Genomic DNA, 17,743 nt, shown 5'->3' on the forward strand with positions numbered 1-17,743 from the left:
ACTCCTGACCTTGTTCCTTTGCCACAACTATAGAAGGGCTGCTATATACTGGCTTCCTACAGTGAAGGGTTGACTATTAATATAATCCAGGGAATGAGGAGTCTATTGTTGTTGGACAATAAATATTCCTTGTTCAAGTTTAACCCATGTATGAGGTTTAAGTGTTTATAACAAAAAATGTTTAATGAGAATACTTAAGAAAAAAAAGACACAACAGACCCCCTGCTCCCTCAACACTTTCCCCCTGTAAGCTCACACAATGGGATGGGTGGGGAGTGCTACTGCAGTGTAACAGCTTGTAAAGCTACAGCATGGAGGGCTCTGGTAACGCCCCAAAGCCCTTTTAGATCATTAAATTTTAAATGTTTCTTAGTACAAAGGTGGTCATTCAGAACAAATATAAGAAGATTATCACAGTCACGGTGCCTGGATCTATGAGTAGGTGTTCCTGGTTTATTATATTTGAAATTGATGGTACATTTTCTTTAAAGGAAATATACGATCTTATTCACACAATATGAAGCAGCACAGGCTAAATCCTTTTTGCACCTTGTTGTAGAAGCTAACCTAGTAATAGCTTCCTAAATCTTTTTTTAGGAAAAGGAGACTATTGTATAAAAAACAATTACAAGGCCAGTTCTTGCATCAGTATGCAAAAGGCATTCAGTCTATGATTCTGCTTATACTAGCGGTAGCCTCTGATGTTGCCTGGGATAGCAAAGATGTACATTTGATTATGAAAAATAAAAAAATAATAGAAGCATTTTAGATCCACCACAGATATGCAGTACAGATGGGGCATCCAAAATTATCTAAAAAATAGCTCTAGATGATTACAGCTCTAGATGTTACTGGAGTAGTTAATGGCAAGGATATGACTACATCTCTGGATGTGACTGGAGTATCACAGATGATATAAGCCTCACGATTGAAAAAATATTACCTCACACACAAGCTGCTTTATACCAAGATTGATAATGATAAATTGATACTTCAGTCACAGGTAGAGCTGCAGTCATTTGACGTTATCTAACGGTAGACAGATTGCAACTCTGGATGTGACTGGAGTATATAATGGCAAAGATAAAACTGCAGCTCTGGATGTGATTGGAGTATCACAGATTGTATAATCATAGGAATTGAGAATATATTATCTCCTACTACCTCACATATAACCTTACATATTATTTCACATATTACCTCAAACATAAACGTCTTATACTCATCGCCTATAGCAGTGATGGCGAACCTTTTAGAGACCGAGTGCCCAAACTACAACCAAGACCCGCTTATTTATCGCAAAGTGCCAACACAGAAATTTAATTTGTGATTTATACTCCCTGCTCTGTCACAACACCTTCCCACTCCTCCAGTAGTCCCAGGTAGAGCTGTCACTTTAAAATAACTCTGTGCACAGCAAGTCCTAGGCTTTCTGGGACTGCAGGAAGATACCTGGAGTCATCTCTGGTGATGGCCTGGGTGCCCACAGAAAGGGCTCCGAGTGCCACCTCCGGCACCAGTGCCATAGGTTCGCCACCACTGGCCTATAGTAACCAATCGAAACTCAGAGCTCATATTAATGACTTGTGGCAAAATAGAAACTGAGCTGTCATTGGTTGCTTACTGTCAGAGCAGCAGACAATGGCTCCTGTAGATGGTAGTTGATAAGTGTATTTTGGAAAGCGTGGGGTGACTCAAAACCTATTATGTTCCCTGAGTCACTTGGAGCGATTGTGCAAAATTTGGTGATTGTAAACGCGATGGTGCAGATTCCTTTAGCGGACATACACACAGAAACATACACTCAGCTTTATATGATAGATGAATCAGATTCACATTAAAAAAAAAAAAAGGAAAAACAATACCTACCTCACTGATCCCCCACTGATCCCATTTCACTTTGTCCAGAGGCTGCACAAACCCCCTAATACAGTTAGAACATTTAGAGCTGTTTTCTGTTTAGTTAGGAGTTTTTTTGTATGGTCTTGTCAATAGTGATAAAATTCAGACAAAAATGAAAAATTAATTATTTAATTTCACAGTACAAGTTATATACAGATTTTACAGTGTAATGTATAATAAAAAGGTCAATATAATGTTGATGGGATTAATAATCTGATTGCATAACTAAGTAGTTTTGATGGAGGTGTTTGGTCAGTCAGTAGAAGGGATAGTCTTGTATGGGTTCATTATGCCTTTTGGATCCAGCATATGTTTTAGCTGCTGCATGATGTGTACTGCACCTGCGGACTTGCTGTAAAAAATGTGGTTCCTCTTTTTGAATCCCAGTCCATGTTCTGCACTGATACTGCCGTTGTGCTTTGAGGTCCATTCATAGACAAAGGGCTCCAGGGCTGATAGTAAGGTATCACTGTGTGATTTTGCTGTGACATTCAAATGTAAGTTTCCGTCACCTGTATAGCAAAAATAAAATCATATCAGGTATCTATCAGGTACCTATATAAACAAAGTATATTGCAGTATAACATTTATACAGAATTATCAAAAATAAAAGCAGGATTTTGCAGGACTTAGCTTAAAAGAAATCTATTATCACAATACAGCATGATAAACCAGGGGCACTCACACATAGATCTAATTACCTTGACTGTGGTAATCTTTTTATATTTGTTATCCATGGCCTCCTCCCAGAATCAACTTTTACAAATATGCTAATGAGGCAGAAGGCTCACAAACCCCTTTGTGCTCTGACTTCACAGGCTGTTACACCGTGCAGGGGCACATCTTCTCTGACTCCCTCAATACTCCTCCCTCCCTCTACCCATTGTAATCTCACAGCAGCAGGGAGTTTCAGCACTTTCCTCCTCCCACTAAGTAAGTTATCAGCAGGCAGAGGAAGGGGGAAGTGCCGAGGTAGCAAGGGGAGACGTGCTCCTGCACAGAGGTAATAGCCCCCCAGAGTCCTTCTAACTAATTAGTATAATTTTAAACATTGATTTTAGAACAAAGGAGGCCATGGATAACAAATATAAAAATATTACTACAGTCATGGTGCCTGGATCTATGAGTAAGTGTCTCTGGTTTTGTGCCTGCCCCATGGCTTTCAATGCTGTAGCTGGTGCCTCCAAAAATGGTATATGGTCATACTGTATATACATTAACAAACATATTGTAGCATAAAGCAGCTTATATAATGATGCCCTAATAACTACATCACATGGTAGCTAAAAGACACTTCCATAAAGTTGCTTAAAGGGGTTTTCTTATCTCCATCATTTGCCACATATTCATAAGATATTCAACTTAGCCAAAATAATTTTCTATGTGATCAGAAATAATGTATATAAAATTTTCTCTCTCTCATAGTTGCCTTATGAGAAACATTTCTCACAATTAATGTTTGTTATTATCCCATATCCACAAGAAAAGGTATAACAATCTAATTGGTGAGGGTCTAACTACTTGGTCCCCCATCACAAGAACAGCCCCCCTATGAAGACATGAAGTCCTGTTCTCACTAATTGATGGACTGACAGATTGAGAATGTGTCCTGCTGCTCCATTCAATAGTATAGAAGCAATGTAAGGCTAGCTTTATTTATATGTATATGTGATAAATCAGAGAATTAAATCTCACCTAAATGCCCATAACCAACTACACATTGTGCAGAGGATCCTAAACGCACTCTTGTTTCTTCAACCAGTGCATACAGCTTCTCCACTGGCATCGACAGGTCATATTTGTACACATAGCCATCAAGGGCTAGAGCCTCTGTGATACGTTCCCGGAGCCCCCACAGGGACTGTGTGAAGAGGGACAAAAAAAATATATGAGTATAAAGTGTATTTCAAATAGTGAAATAAATATGACACGTTGTGTCTATACATAGAATGAGGTGGAAGAGATAAAGAACAATAAGGACGCAGTAAAGGTTAATGAGCCTCTTGGGAGACACCAAGTTATTACCACTGATATAGCGGCAGTAAAAAGATTTCCATCACTTCTGTTATATGTCACCACACGTCAGTAATTCAACTACTGGATCTCATTGGCAATTATACATTTCAGCACAGTTAAAATTACTCTTTATACCCTATGGACTTTATCAGCATTTATAAGACTTCATATTAATGCTAAATGTAGTGTAATTTTAGATGGTTTTTGTCATGGATTATGCTACGTTTTGGTGCAATTTTGTCATATGCGAGTAGTGTGTGTGGTGCAGGATAGGTGGGATAGCTAGCTAGCTAGCCCGCGCATGCGCACTGCAGCTCCGGAGACAGACAGGGACAAGCCACATGGCGCTTCCATAACAGGAGCACTGCGCATGCACAGAGTTTTCAAACTCAGGGACGTGTGGATGAGTGGGTTTACTGGCCACAGTGGCTGTGAGGGGGCAGGAGTGCTTGACTGGTCTCCCACCTCCTTGACTTCATCAATAAAGGAAACCAGTGTTTTTTGGGATGAAGCTGTAATGTACAGAGTACACAAAAGAACCATGAAAAAACAATTACAGTAATCTAGAAGGTACTGCTGAACATGTATAGTGTGGTTCTGTAGTGACAGGTTCCCTTTAAAGGGTTTGTCCACTTTCAGCAAATACAGGCAGTCCCCGGGTTACGTACAAGATAGGGTCCGGAAGTTTGTTCTTAAGTTGAATTTGTATGTAAGTCGTAGATCCAGACAAATTTTTGCTGTAATGGGACCAAGGATTATCAATAAAACTTCATTACAGACACCTTACAGCTGATTATTGCAAACTGGGACTATAGCAAAGAATTCAGAGAGCTTCACCAGAGGTCAGAGGGGTCTGTCTGTAACTATGAGTTGTCTGTAAGTCGGTTCTCCTTAAGTAGGGGACCACCTGTAATTGATTTTAATTGACCATGGTCATGTGATGTCACACAGTCGCACAGTTCTCTATTATAACACGACTCTGATTACGCTCTGCGATAGCTGCTTATGTGACATCACAAGCACAAACAGAGATCTAGAAAACCATGAGGATACACAAAGTATATTGGAAAAATGTTTAACTTTTCATTACACAAACAATACCATATGCTGAAAGTGGACCATTCCTGTAGTCTTTGAAGGATCAGGATATCCTAAATGTAGCTTTAAAGGGGTGGTCCTGATTGGGAATAAAAAAAATAGAAAAGGCCTGTGGTAGTGTGAAAGTAGTAGATAACCCATATTTGCCTCTCTCTGGTGATTTGGTCTACCTTCCACTGCCGGCCAATGTTGCCACATCATATCAACAGCCACTGGCTGCAGCATCTATTATGCTGTAATGGGTTAACACTGCTGAGCCTCTGTATATCAGGAGAGATCTGTGGTGGTAAGCCACGCCAGGATGAAGCAGAGCACCAGAGAGAGGTAAGTATAGGTTGTCTGTAATTTTCATAATATATGGGGCCCATAAAAAAATTCCCATCCCAGACAATCCCTCAAATTCTATATGGGCTGCAGTAAACACATATATATAAGAATACAAGGACACATCTATACAGTATAAGCCTTGTTACCATACCATTATTTTACCCTGGTCTGTGGCTACTGTCCCTGATGTCACAAATCCAGAGTCCATTGCCTTCTCCAGAAATATATTGAGTTTTTCTTCGTCATGCTTTCCACAGGATCCAGAGGTTTCTACCAATACGTAGAATGCATTGTCTGCAGTAATAAAATACCAACATTAACCCAAGTTATTCATAACCAATATCTCCAATGGTCACATTGTCATCACTGACCTGGTAAAGGATTAATAAGCTTCAGATGTGTTTGCACTATCCTCATAGACTCCGAGTCCATAAACTCACAGGCAGACAGAATTTCTCCAAGTTGGTCTCTGCACAGTGTAAACACCTGCAAAACTTTGCTGAAATTTTCACATCCTGGAAAAAAAGTATAATAGACTATAATGCAATCTACTGGTTAACAAAACATATCACTTTTTATCACCTGAAATTGTAAGCTTAAAGGGGTTATATCACAAAACACACATATACCATACAATTTCCTTACAGAGGACATTTCCACTACCTCTATTGCATCCTTTAATAGATGCCATTGTTTCTGGCATAGTTGTAATCTCTCTTTTAGATCCCACCAATGCTAAGCAATCAATGTCATCTCTACTGTCAGGTGGGTGGAGCCAGACTATTACAATTCAAGCTCCCCTTTCCTCAGAAAGCCCCCTAATCTGTAATTGACAGTCCTGCATTCAGGAACATCACTAAACGGCTCTCCAGAAGCCTAATGAATGATGTCAATCACAGAAGAGGGTCATTCCGAGCTGGGGGTAGCTTGTACTTCAGTGCTGAACTCCATGACTTTATACAACCAGTTTACATTTCACTGCAAAGTTGATTTTCTGGATGATGCTGGACCAAAAAAGACACTGGACCAAAAAAAAGTTGAAAGTTGTAAACCCGCTTGACAACATACTGGTAGTATTAGTACTGGTGTATTCGGTCAAATTCTCCTGGCAGTTTCCTTTTAAGTTTCTCAAATTTTAATTCCCTATTGATGTTTACACATTCAAGATTATTTTTAACCCCCTTAGTTTACAATTTTACTCAGTTTTATTGCCATAACTCAGTGATGGTCATTGTAAAATTCTAGTGACTCTCTAGGACACTTTATGATTCCTCTGTGTTGTGTGCTGACAATGTACTTAGAATATCAGGGCACAGGGTTTATCTACACTTTTATTTAGCTTCGGAACATTCTACTAGTATCTGACACATAGAAAAAGAGAGATGAGATGGATCAGAGATGATGAGATCCGTGAGATGGATATAGAACACAATGACATTCTCAGCTCTGCTAACTGACCTATAACACATACAGAGTCATCTCTGCTATATCCCTCCCTCCTGGATAAAGACCTTATCTTTCCTGTAGCTTGTAAAGTAAGTCTCTGCACAATGACAGGAAGTGCCTGTGTCTGAGCTGGTCTTGTAGTGCAGGGGGGAAGGGCTGGAAGCAGAGAGCACTGCAGTGTGCAGCCAAGAGAAGCTATTCACGAGAAGAATCTGACCACAGTCAGAAGATTTAAGGACAGATCTAGGTGCAACCAAAATGGAACACCAGGACTGATAGAGACAGGTTGGAATCACATCTGTGAAATTCAGTATTTTTGTTAATAACAGTGAATAAGAGATTGTGTTATTTTGTTATCCTGAGTATATCTTGTATTTGTGGGAATACTCATTTAAGGGATGTGGGATGCTAGTACAATTTATTTTTTTACATAAATTCTCTTTTGAAAAAATCATCCCTGTATAGGAGCTTGGCGGTATGTTCTAGATTAGAGGATGTTGGGAGCTGGTTGACTCTCATAGCAAATTATAGAACCACACACCTTACCTAACAGGGCCACATTCACTGCACTGGGTTTACGTGGGCACATTATGGATAAAGCAGTTATGATGCCCAAAGTTCCCTCTGAGCCAATGAAGAGCTGCTTTAGATCATAGCCTGTATTATCTTTGCGTAGAGAGTTGAGACAGTCCAGAATAGAGCCATCAGGAAGAACCTGCCAATAAAATAGAAAAGGACAATGAAAAACTCTGAAAAAATATCTGTAGGGAACCGGGTAAAATCTCTTACAGCTTCTAGTCCCAAGACTGTCCCTCGTAGGGATCCATAGCGCAGTAGTCTGAGGCCACCGGCATTTGTAGCCAAGTTACCCCCTATGTGACAGCTTCCCTTTGCTCCGAGATCTAGTGGCATGGTGTAACCCAATACTGCAAGATACTGGTTCAACGAGTCAAGTACACATCCTGCCTGGCACACAAGGGCACCTAAAATATCAATATACATTATAAATATATAGGAAAACTTCTTCTAAAACCATCTTATGCAGACCAGAATTTGTGTGTATTCGATTTTAATTTGAGAGAACCACCTACAACCAGTATTTGATGCAATTTAAAGAAAACTTACCATTTGATGTGATGAATTATGCACCAAAGATACTGTGAGAATGCTGTAGCTACACTGATGCAGGATCATATCTTGGTTATTCCCTGTCCTGAGTGGTTTTGTGGAAAAATCAATTATAAAATTATGATAATGAAGCTCTCTCGCTTCCGTGCCTGGGCTCAGCAATTTTCCTTTGACATTAGTTATGCACTGCACCAGAGGATGATGTAATCACGGTGTTCTCCCTGCCAGGCAGAATAATCAATTGCTGCACCATCAATTAGCTGCTGTGTATGAGTGATCCAGCTTAGGGTTATTAGTTCTGTCTTGGCTGTTCAGAAAGCTCCTGTGTAATGGGGATGTTTTTTTTCAGCAAAACCAGTCAAATCAGGGATTAAACTAGATATGATATATGATTCTGCATCAGTGTAGCTGCAGCATTCTCAAGGTATGTCTGATTCATAATGCATGAAATCAAATGGTAGATTTTCTTTAAAGGAATTCTACCATCAAATTCAATCATGGATAAACCAGGGACACTAGCTAATAGATCCAGGGACCATGACTGTGGTAATTTTGTTATATTTGTTATCCTGGGTTCCTTCTTTCTAAAATCAACGTTTAAAATTAAGCTAATGAGCCAAAGGGCTCTTGAGGGTATTCGCTACCAATACTCCCATATATTACACTCCGATGCATAATCTAACCAACAGCCACTAATTTCTCTCAGGCAGATACATGAAAGTAGTGAACTATAATCAGACAATAAACAAAAATAATAATTCCAATGACTCACCGGAAACATCATCGAAACTGATGACCTGGTCCATGAGGGCAGTGGAGATGAGGATCTCATCAAACACTGGTACACTGCCTCCAACTAATCCTGTGTTTCCCCCCTGAGGTGTTACTGCCAGACCCCTTTCATTACAATGCCTGTAGACATAGAGAGAAATCTAATAATAAAAATTATTACACTTTTTAAGAAACTAGAAGAAACATGGATATGTATATACAATGGTAAGCTGATTTGTCCATATAAAGCTGCAGACGTTTTGTAGCATCCATAGAGATATGTGTAACGATTCCTTTTTGTGTGTTGTTAGTAGCAGCGGGACTGTCACAAGAATAGTCTTGGATTGTAGCTGGACTTGGTTCACTCCTGTGTGATCTGCACTGAACACAGCACAGCTTCTCCACTTTGCTTTAAGAAATAGCAGTACAAGGCTTCTGGTTAGATATTACAGCAGGGGGGTCTGAATGCAAATAAAGAACACAGAAGTATGAGGAGACTCCCCAATGCTCTAAATCCAGATACAATCCTGGAATATAAATGTGTATACACATACAAAGGCCACAAAGACTTCCAAGGCCAATACCTAACACTGTCTACACTTTTGTTTGGTCAAAACTGCTAGTAGACTCCCTTTCATAGTTCATTCACATATTCATTTTATTGGATATATATTTTCTATTTTCTTCATTAAACTTCTGAAATGCAGATCATGGCTAAATTATCCACACCAGTATTCTTATATATTTGTCTCGGTTTACTTCCTCGTGTCACAAACATTTTCTCTTTTATTTTTATATACAGTGGATTGGATTATACTAATGTCACATCACAGAAGTGTCAGTTCTAGGTTTCCACCAAGGACTGAGTACAACTTTATAGGGAACCTGTCAGAAGAAATTGACCTAATAAACCACTACTATTATTTTGTTAAGCAGCCAAACACCTTCCAGATCATGTTTCTTTCATGGCCCAGTGTGGTGGCATCATCCAAAAAATCGACTTTGAAGTGAGATATATATTGGTTGTATAAAGTTAAAGGAAACCTACCATTTCAAATGGTAGGTGTAAGCTGTAAACACCGAGCACCAGCTCAGGGTGAGCTGGTGCCGGTGCTTAGTTTCGTTAGTGTTAAAACCGCGGTTATATTATTATACTTGATAGTGGTTTATTAGACCACTTTCTGATGACTGGTACCCTTTAAGGAGACAGAAAGATCATTATTGTTTATATGTGCTTTTTAAAGATGATGTCTAATGACATGAACCTTCTATTTGGGCATATAGATGTCCCAACTTTGGACCCCTTTTTTTGGGGGGATGGGGGGGGGGGGCAGCTGCCATTTAACCAGGCCTAATATATCCATGCATTACTAGGAGAGCCATTGATTAATGGGGGAGAAATGTCATGATGCTTTCAGTTATGAGTTGAGCTGCACTACATCCCATAAAAAGCACATACACTATATTGTCTACTAAGCTTTATCTCCAATAGGTAACCTAATATACAGATACTTACTTCAGGATCTTAGAAACCTCTTCTGTAGTCCTTGGCTTCAAAAGTACTTTGCTATGTCCTAAAATTGTACATAGTATTGTTAAAATTATAACAAAACTAAAAGTCATATTTATATGGATTCTCCCCCACACCTGCTGAATGCTAAAATGTTTCCCTGTTCCCTACCGTTCCTAAGCAATCAATGTCGTCTATGATGTCCACTATGATGCTCGGAGTTCTGTCCCTGTCCTGTGATCGGCCAGTGCACAGTAAGTTTTTCATGGACCAAGCACTGGGTTTGAAGTATAGAGACTAATGAACATAATTGCTTTCTTAAGAATATGAGGGGTTAAAGAAAAAATTCCATCATTTAAATGACACAAAGAATTGGAGGTGGTAAAAAAAATTAAACTGGAAATAAAAAGAAAAATTAAAAACTTAAATAAAAATCAAGTCATTCCATTTTCCATGGAACACATACAAAATAAAATGTGCCGTCCAATTTTTTATTTTTGCTAGTAAAATGGTAGTACTTAAAAGTAATAGACCGTACAATGGGGGGAATTTGAAGATTTCTTCCGCCAGGGCTTTAGCGCCCATATCTACTCGGAGGCTCCGGCCCCTTAAAGGAAACCTACCATTTCAAATGGTAGGTGTAAGCTGTAAACACCGAGCACCAGCTCAGGGTGAGCTGGTGCCGGTGCTTAGTTTCATTAGTGTTAAAACCGCAGTATCGCGGTTTTAACACTTTTTAAACTTTATAGCCGAAGCTGCTTCGGCGCTGCGCGCGACCGTGCGCGCGCATCGCCTGCGGCATTTCCTATGTAGGCGCGCGCACGATCGTGCACACGCAGCGCCGAAGCAGTTTCTGCTATAAAGTTTAAAAAGTGTTAAAACCGCGATACCGCGGTTTTAACACTAACGAAACTAAGCACCGGCACCAGCTCACCCTGAGCTGGTGCTCGGTGTTTACAGCTTACACCTACCATTTGAAATGGTAGGTTTCCTTTAATAAATTCAGGCACAATCTCAGACGTGTGTAGACCAGGTCTGATCTGGTTAGATTTTCTACTACAGTATTTTCCGGCGGAGAATATAGAATATCCGTAAGCCGGGATTTAATGCTCCTGCTCGTCCACCACCCGCAGGTCGGAGAGGGGGAGATTCATCTGTCTTCTCCACCAGGGAGCCGGCAGAGAAAGTATAATGAACCGCCCCCAATGGGTCCAGCAGACAACAAGTCCTCATACAGCTCTCATACAATCAAAGTTTTTGGAAAGTGGAAGTAAAAAACTAAAAAACTGTAAAAAGACTGAAGCATTAAGCGGTTGTATAATAATTTAAACAATAATTTCCTTACCTCTTACTGTACGTAACCAGTCAATATTATGAGCTTTCAAGTCACTTTCATCAGTGATAACTCTTCCAGGGATTATTTTCTGAAAGTGCCGGATATCTTCTACTGAGACCTCTGAAAAAGGAAGCCGGGACACTCTGTATCTTTCCGCAGTGAGTGGTGGCACTTTTTCTTGACTCATAAATCTGTAGCTTGACAAAAAGGGAATCTGTCCCCACCGAGGTTCCCTCAGCGGAAGGAGCCTCACTGCAGAACATAATTTTCTTGAGTCCAGTCTGAGCACAGAATAACTCATATTTAACCACCTGTAAGAAGTGTACATTATTTATCGCACCATATAACCAACATATTTTGCATCATCTATTTTAACACCTCATATTCTACATAAAAAAATTATGATGTCTCACCTTTTATTTAGCTTATGTAAAGGAAATCAACCATTTTGAAAGAAAAAAAAAAAAGCTATAAATACAGGCGGTCCCCTACTTAAGGACACCCGACTTACAGACAACCCATAGTTACAGACAGACCCCTCTGCCCACTGTGACCTCTGGTGAAGCTCTCTGGATGCTTTACTATAGTCCCAAGCTGCAATAATCAGCTGTAAGATGTCTGTAATGAAGCTTTATTGATAATCCTTGGTCCAATTACACCAAAAATTTTGAAACTCCAATTGTCACTGGGGCAAAAGAAAAAAAATTGTCTAGAACTTCCATTATAAAATATACAGTTTCGACTTACATACAAATTCAACTTAAGAACAAACCTCCAGACCCTATCTTGTATGTAACCCGGGGACTGCCTGTACTCACCTCCGCTCCTCTTCATCTTGATCCCAGCGATGTCCTTCACTAATCTTGATATGACGGGATCACCTAGAAAGGAAACTTATAATTAGCAGCACAGAACACAGGAACAAGATGTCCAGCACTCCAGCCTGCTAATGATAAGTTTCTTTTCTAGGCATGTCAGGACTAGGGGAGGACAGTGACAGGATCAGCGTAGGTGAGTATTTATAGTTTTTTGGTTTTTTTTTTTTCAAATGGTTGATTTCCTTTAAAGTTTATTGAATCTACCATCAAAATGAAGCATGATACACCAGGGGTACTTAGCACATGTCCGTGCCTTGTGCCAGCCCCTGAGTAAAAACTCAGAGCAGGTCCTATTCTTGGCTATTTATGCAGCTCTGCCCTCTCATGGAAGTCTCTGGGGCTGTGAAATTTATGGATGACATAGTGAATAATCCATATTTGCGGAACAGTTGGTATGTATCATTTACCTGCTTGTGTTTTTTGAGGATCCACAAAACTGGACGACATAGGACAGTTTTTTCAGGACCTACAGCTTATTTAATATAAAAATACTGTTGCCGCGACCTGTATTTGGTAGCTATTAGAAAAATATGGTCGTGTACAGGAGGCCTTACTTATAGATCCAGCCAAAGAGGCTGGTGTAATATTCTAAAAATTTGTTATATATGGCGTCCTTTCTTCTAAAATCAACTTTAAAAATTAAGAAAATGACCCTGTAGAGGGGGCATTACCATAGCCCCTCTGTGCTGTAGCTTCACACCTGCGCCCTCAATACTTCCCCACTTTCTCTGCCTGCTGTAATCTCACACAGTGCACAGTCCCCACTCCTGCACAGTGTAACAGCCTGTGAAAGTACAGCAGGGAGGGGCACTGGTAACGTCCCCCCAGAACTCTTCTGACTCACTATCAAAATTTTAAAAGTTGATTTTATTAGGAAGGAGGCCCCTTCCTAGTTGCGGTACCTGGATCTATGAGTAAGAGTCCCTGGTTTATCATGCTGGATTTTGACAGATTTCCTTTAGGTGAAAAATCAGCAAAATTTTACATTTGGAAGTAGATGTGGTTAACTGGATTAATGGGGAAACATAACATTTTTTTTTACATTTACACCAAATATTCCACATCTTTAATACATATTCAATATTTAGTTTCTGTTACTTTCTTCTATAACAGAAAAGCATAACAAACTTTGCACCAAAATTCTGCCACATTTTGCCTGGTAAATCTACATGCATACTTTAAAATGCAGAAATATTTCAATAATCTCATTAATCAATAATGGTCAGCATGCTCATAGGACACTGGGTAACTATATTTTACTGTATTTCCTTTCCCTCTGTTTGGGAATGTACAGATAATAAGAATCAGGGTTATTAACTGCATCCAGCAGAATAAGGAGGCCAGACAAGGTACAGATCAGTGCACACAGCTCCTGCCTGACATGCTGCCCCTGCCTGCAGTACATACTTGTGATTAAATGCAAATCCTTTTCATGAGATACAAACAATTAAATACAACAGTGACATCAGAACAGACAGGCCTAGAAATACCTGCTCTCTGCCTTCACTAACACTCTGCTTTCTCTTTCCTCCTTCCTGTAAATGCTATGATCCTGCTCCCCCTAGTGGTGAAAACAATAACTACTGGTGCAGTGGTGGCCATCTTTGTTAAGGGCAAATCAAAGAATTTTAATCTTTTTTAACTTTGCTGTAGTGTGATCAGGGATGAATCTAAAATCTCTGTTGACGAGAGGCGAGCTATAGAACAGCACCTGCCCCCCTCCAGGTTATATATCACATTCAGGGGCTGACTGGGAATTTAAAGTGGCCCTGGAAAAAATGGTAAAAGTGGCCCCATTCTGTGGGCGGGGTCAAAACAGGTGGGCGTGGCCTTGTGTTGTGTGTGGAGTTACTAAACTCCATAAAAACTGTTTATAGATGGTCTAAATCAACATGTACATCGCAGAGAAAGAGACTCATACTGCCTCCTTGTAAAGGAATAACACTTCTATTTTAAGAGCACACAACTTAAAGGGGTTGTCCAAGTTTTTAAAAAAAACTATATGTGGCCGGGAGCGAGCTGACTAAAACAATAAAGCTGTACTTACCTCCCGGTGCCGTCCCGTATCCAGCGCTGGACTCAGTTCCGGCCGGACCCGACAACCTTCCGGCCCCCATACACAATGCTGTGTATAGGGACGGATAGGCGTACCCGGCCACGGCCGGCTGGAAGCTGAGTCCAGCGCTGCTCCGGCGGCCATGTTTGTTTACATGGCGCCCGGACCGGAGTGACAGCAGCGCTGGATACCGGAGGGCACCGGAGGTAAGTACATCTTTATTATTTTAGGCAGCCTGCTCCCGGCCACATATATTTTAGTTTTTTTTTAAACTTGGACAACCCCTTTAATACTGCCATATATGTACACTAAAAACATACTACAATACCTTCTCTGATAAACAAGAATGTAATAATCTAATACTGCCCCCTATGTAAAGGAATATAACTACTATAATACTGCCCCCTATGTAAAGGAATATAACTACTATAATACTGCCCCCTATGTAAAGGAATATAACTACTATAATACTGCCCCTATGTACAAGAATATAACTACTATAATACTGCCCCCTATGTACAAGAATATAGCTTCTATTACTAGTAGCCAGCCACCCCCCAGTATATAGCCAGACAGCCCCTGCCCCGGTGTATATAGCCAGACAGCCCCTGCCCCGGTGTATATAGCCAGACAGCCCCTGCCCCGGTGTATATAGCCAGACAGCCCCTGCCCCGGTGTATATAGCCAGACAGCCCCTGCCCCGGTGTATATAGCCAGACAGCCCCTGCCCCGGTGTATATAGCCAGACAGCCCCTGCCCCGGTGTATATAGCCAGACAGCCCCTGCCCCGGTGTATATAGCCAGACAGCCCCTGCCCCGGTGTATATAGCCAGACAGCCCCTGCCCCGGTGTATATAGCCAGACAGCCCCTGCCCCGGTGTATATAGCCAGACAGCCCCTGCCCCAGTGTATATAGCCAGACAGCCCCTGCCCAGGTGTATATAGCCAGACAGCCCCTGCCCAGGTGTATATAGCCAGACAGCCCCTGCCCAAGTGTATATAGCCAGACAGCCCCTGCCCAGGTGTATATAGACAGACATCCCCTGCCCCAGTGTATACAGCCAGATAGCATCTGCCCAAGTATATACAGCTAGTCGGTCACCCCGGTATACAGCAGCCCCCAGTATACAGCAGCCCCCGGTATACAGCAGCCCCCGGTATACAGCAGCCCTCTGTATACACCAGCCCCCGGTATACAGCAGCCCCCGGTGTACACCAGCCCTCGGTGTACACCAGCCCTCTGTATGCAGCCAGCCCAGCCCAGTACATAAAATTAAAAACACATGAAACTCACCTCTCCGACGCCCCGACGCTGCGCCCCCACTTGATCCGGTCCGGCCGCGGTGACTGCTCCGTACGGGCCGGCGTCGCACAGACCATGACGTTGGCAAGCGGCTGACGTCATAGTCTGTGAGACGCCGGCCCGAACGGAGCTGTCACCGCGGCCGGACCGGATCAAGTGGGGGCGCAGCGTCGGGGCGTCGGAGAGGTGAGTTTCATGTGTTTTTAATTTTTCACCGGCCCCACCAGTACAGGACCGGCCCGGACCGGCCCTAAACCAATCGGCCCACCGGGATTTCTCCCGGTGGGTCTTATGGCCAGTCCGCCCCTGATCACATTATTTTTCTTTTTAGCAAGTAGGTTCTCCATAGAGTACGCTCATTTACTAAGGGTGGCGCGCTGCACTTTCGTTGGACTTTGCACGGCTTGGACAGGGGTCTGCACTGGGATTGTGTTGCGACTTTTTTTCTGACGCAGCTGTGCTGGCTTCCATGTGACATAAATTGAGGGAGGGGGGCGTCGGACGATCCGACTGAAAGCGGGATTTAACTTTCAAATTGTGACGCAAGATCAAACACTTACATGCCCCACTAAAAAGATGGTGAACTTCGTCGGACCTGAGCGGGGAAGTGACACATGCAGGATATCGGGCACTCAATCGTAGTGAATCGCGGCACAGTGCATTATAGAAGGACAATGCACTTTCTGTGAACCCCAGCGGTCAGTTAAGTAAATGTTCCCCAATGTCTCACATCCATGCTGACATTTTTAGGTGTTGCACCATCTTGCTGCAGGTGGTGCTGTCCAAGGCAAGAGGCTCAATTCACCGTTTTTGACAGGTTTTACCAATGATCTTAATTAAAAACGCCACGTGTGCTGCCGGCCTAAGGGTGAAGACACACATGGCGTTTTTGGGCCGTTTTTACTGAGTGCGTTTTCAGATCGTTAAAAACGCATGCGTTAAAAAACGCATCAGTTTTTTAAAAACGCATGCGTTTTTTTAAAAGGCATGCGTTTTTGTCCGTTTTTCAGTGCGCAATTCCGGAAAAACGGACAAAAACGCATGTGTTTTTTAACGCATGCGTTTTTAACGATCTGAAAACGCACTTAGTAAAAACGGCCCAAAAACGGCCCAAAAACGCCATGTGTGTCTTCACCCTAAGGCTGGCGCCACACGTAGCGCTTTGCCTGCACTTGCAAACGCAAACGCAGACAAAGTTGCGCCCACCGGGGCGGGCCTCGGCCCGATCGCATCGGCGTTTCTATGAAAACGCCTGCGATCGGGAACGAGCCGCCGGTGTTTTGCGTTAATTTGCGCCACGTGTGGCGCCAGCCTAAGACATGTTGCAAATCCACATATTTTCCTGCAGTTTAAATGGTGCTTTGTACCACACTGGTGTTATTTTGTGCATGCATTGTTTGGTCTGTCTATCCTGTTCTAACAGGTAACTGTTTTCCCTCAAGTCCGATCTAGTATCTTGCAACTACAAGGGGCGGAGTCAGGAATCTGAACCCGCCCCCTGCTTTGCTTTTATCCAACGGTGTTTTCTATAAGGTGTGGGTGTGCACTAAGCTACGTAATAGCACTTCCTGGCGCCTGGGCTTAAAAACCCAACGAGGACGCCAAGATCTATAGGCAAGATGAAGCGCTGATGCGCGAAACGAGTCGTCCCTTAACTAGCGCTCCCGCGCTATCACGTTCCTTTCCCTGTTAATGTGTTACCTGTCTACGATGTAAGAAATAAAGAAGATGTATTTTACTACGTGGTGAGTGCCAAATTTTTCTTTTTCTTCCTTTTGAAGTTTTAATGCTCTGTCCTGTGTCAGTCAGAATTTTGAGCACCACCACTTGCACTCACCTATATGTGACATTTCTCCAAAAGAAGAATTCGGCTGGAAAGGGTCATATACACCCCACCCACTACTGTTACAAGATAAAACCTAATAAGTTGTGCCCCTTGTACCCTATTTCTCTCTTTAATATAATACCTGTT

At 41.9% G+C, this 17,743-nt stretch overlaps 1 protein-coding gene across 4 annotated transcripts; it reads right to left on the reverse strand.

Annotated features, from left to right (window-relative positions):
* Window positions 1–2,015: 2,015 nt before the first annotated feature.
* On the reverse strand, window positions 2,016–16,525 carry D2HGDH (D-2-hydroxyglutarate dehydrogenase). Of its 4 annotated transcripts, none has more exons than XM_072143186.1 (10): window positions 16,332–16,525; window positions 11,544–11,845; window positions 10,205–10,262; window positions 8,690–8,829; window positions 7,579–7,772; window positions 7,336–7,504; window positions 5,715–5,858; window positions 5,495–5,637; window positions 3,598–3,763; window positions 2,016–2,414 (listed from the first exon to the last, which is right to left on the reverse strand). In XM_072143186.1, coding segments are annotated over exons 1-10 (1,578 nt in total). In that variant the 5' UTR covers window positions 16,334–16,525; the 3' UTR covers window positions 2,016–2,154. The 4 variants fall into 4 exon arrangements, with proteins under 4 accessions (XP_071999287.1, XP_071999288.1, XP_071999289.1 ...); XM_072143187.1 differs by lacking the exon at window positions 16,332–16,525 and adding an exon at window positions 13,903–14,032; XM_072143188.1 differs by lacking the exon at window positions 16,332–16,525 and adding an exon at window positions 13,820–13,842.
* Between the last annotated feature and the right edge of the window lie 1,218 nt (window positions 16,526–17,743).

Source organism: Engystomops pustulosus, chromosome 3, assembly GCF_040894005.1.
Source record: "Engystomops pustulosus chromosome 3, aEngPut4.maternal, whole genome shotgun sequence".
Lineage (NCBI taxonomy): Eukaryota > Metazoa > Chordata > Amphibia > Anura > Leptodactylidae > Engystomops > Engystomops pustulosus.

What these genes read in the sequence shown, in the direction of transcription:
- D2HGDH (XM_072143186.1), bottom strand. An exon ending in CAGTCTTGGGACTAGAAGCT is followed by an intron (nt 7,505 to 7,578) that starts GTAAGAGATTTT and finishes TTTTATTGGCAG; the next exon opens with GTTCTTCCTGATGGCTCTAT. An exon ending in AGTTGGTTATGGGCATTTAG is followed by an intron (nt 2,415 to 3,597) that starts GTGAGATTTAAT and finishes TTTGCTATACAG; the next exon opens with GTGACGGAAACTTACATTTG.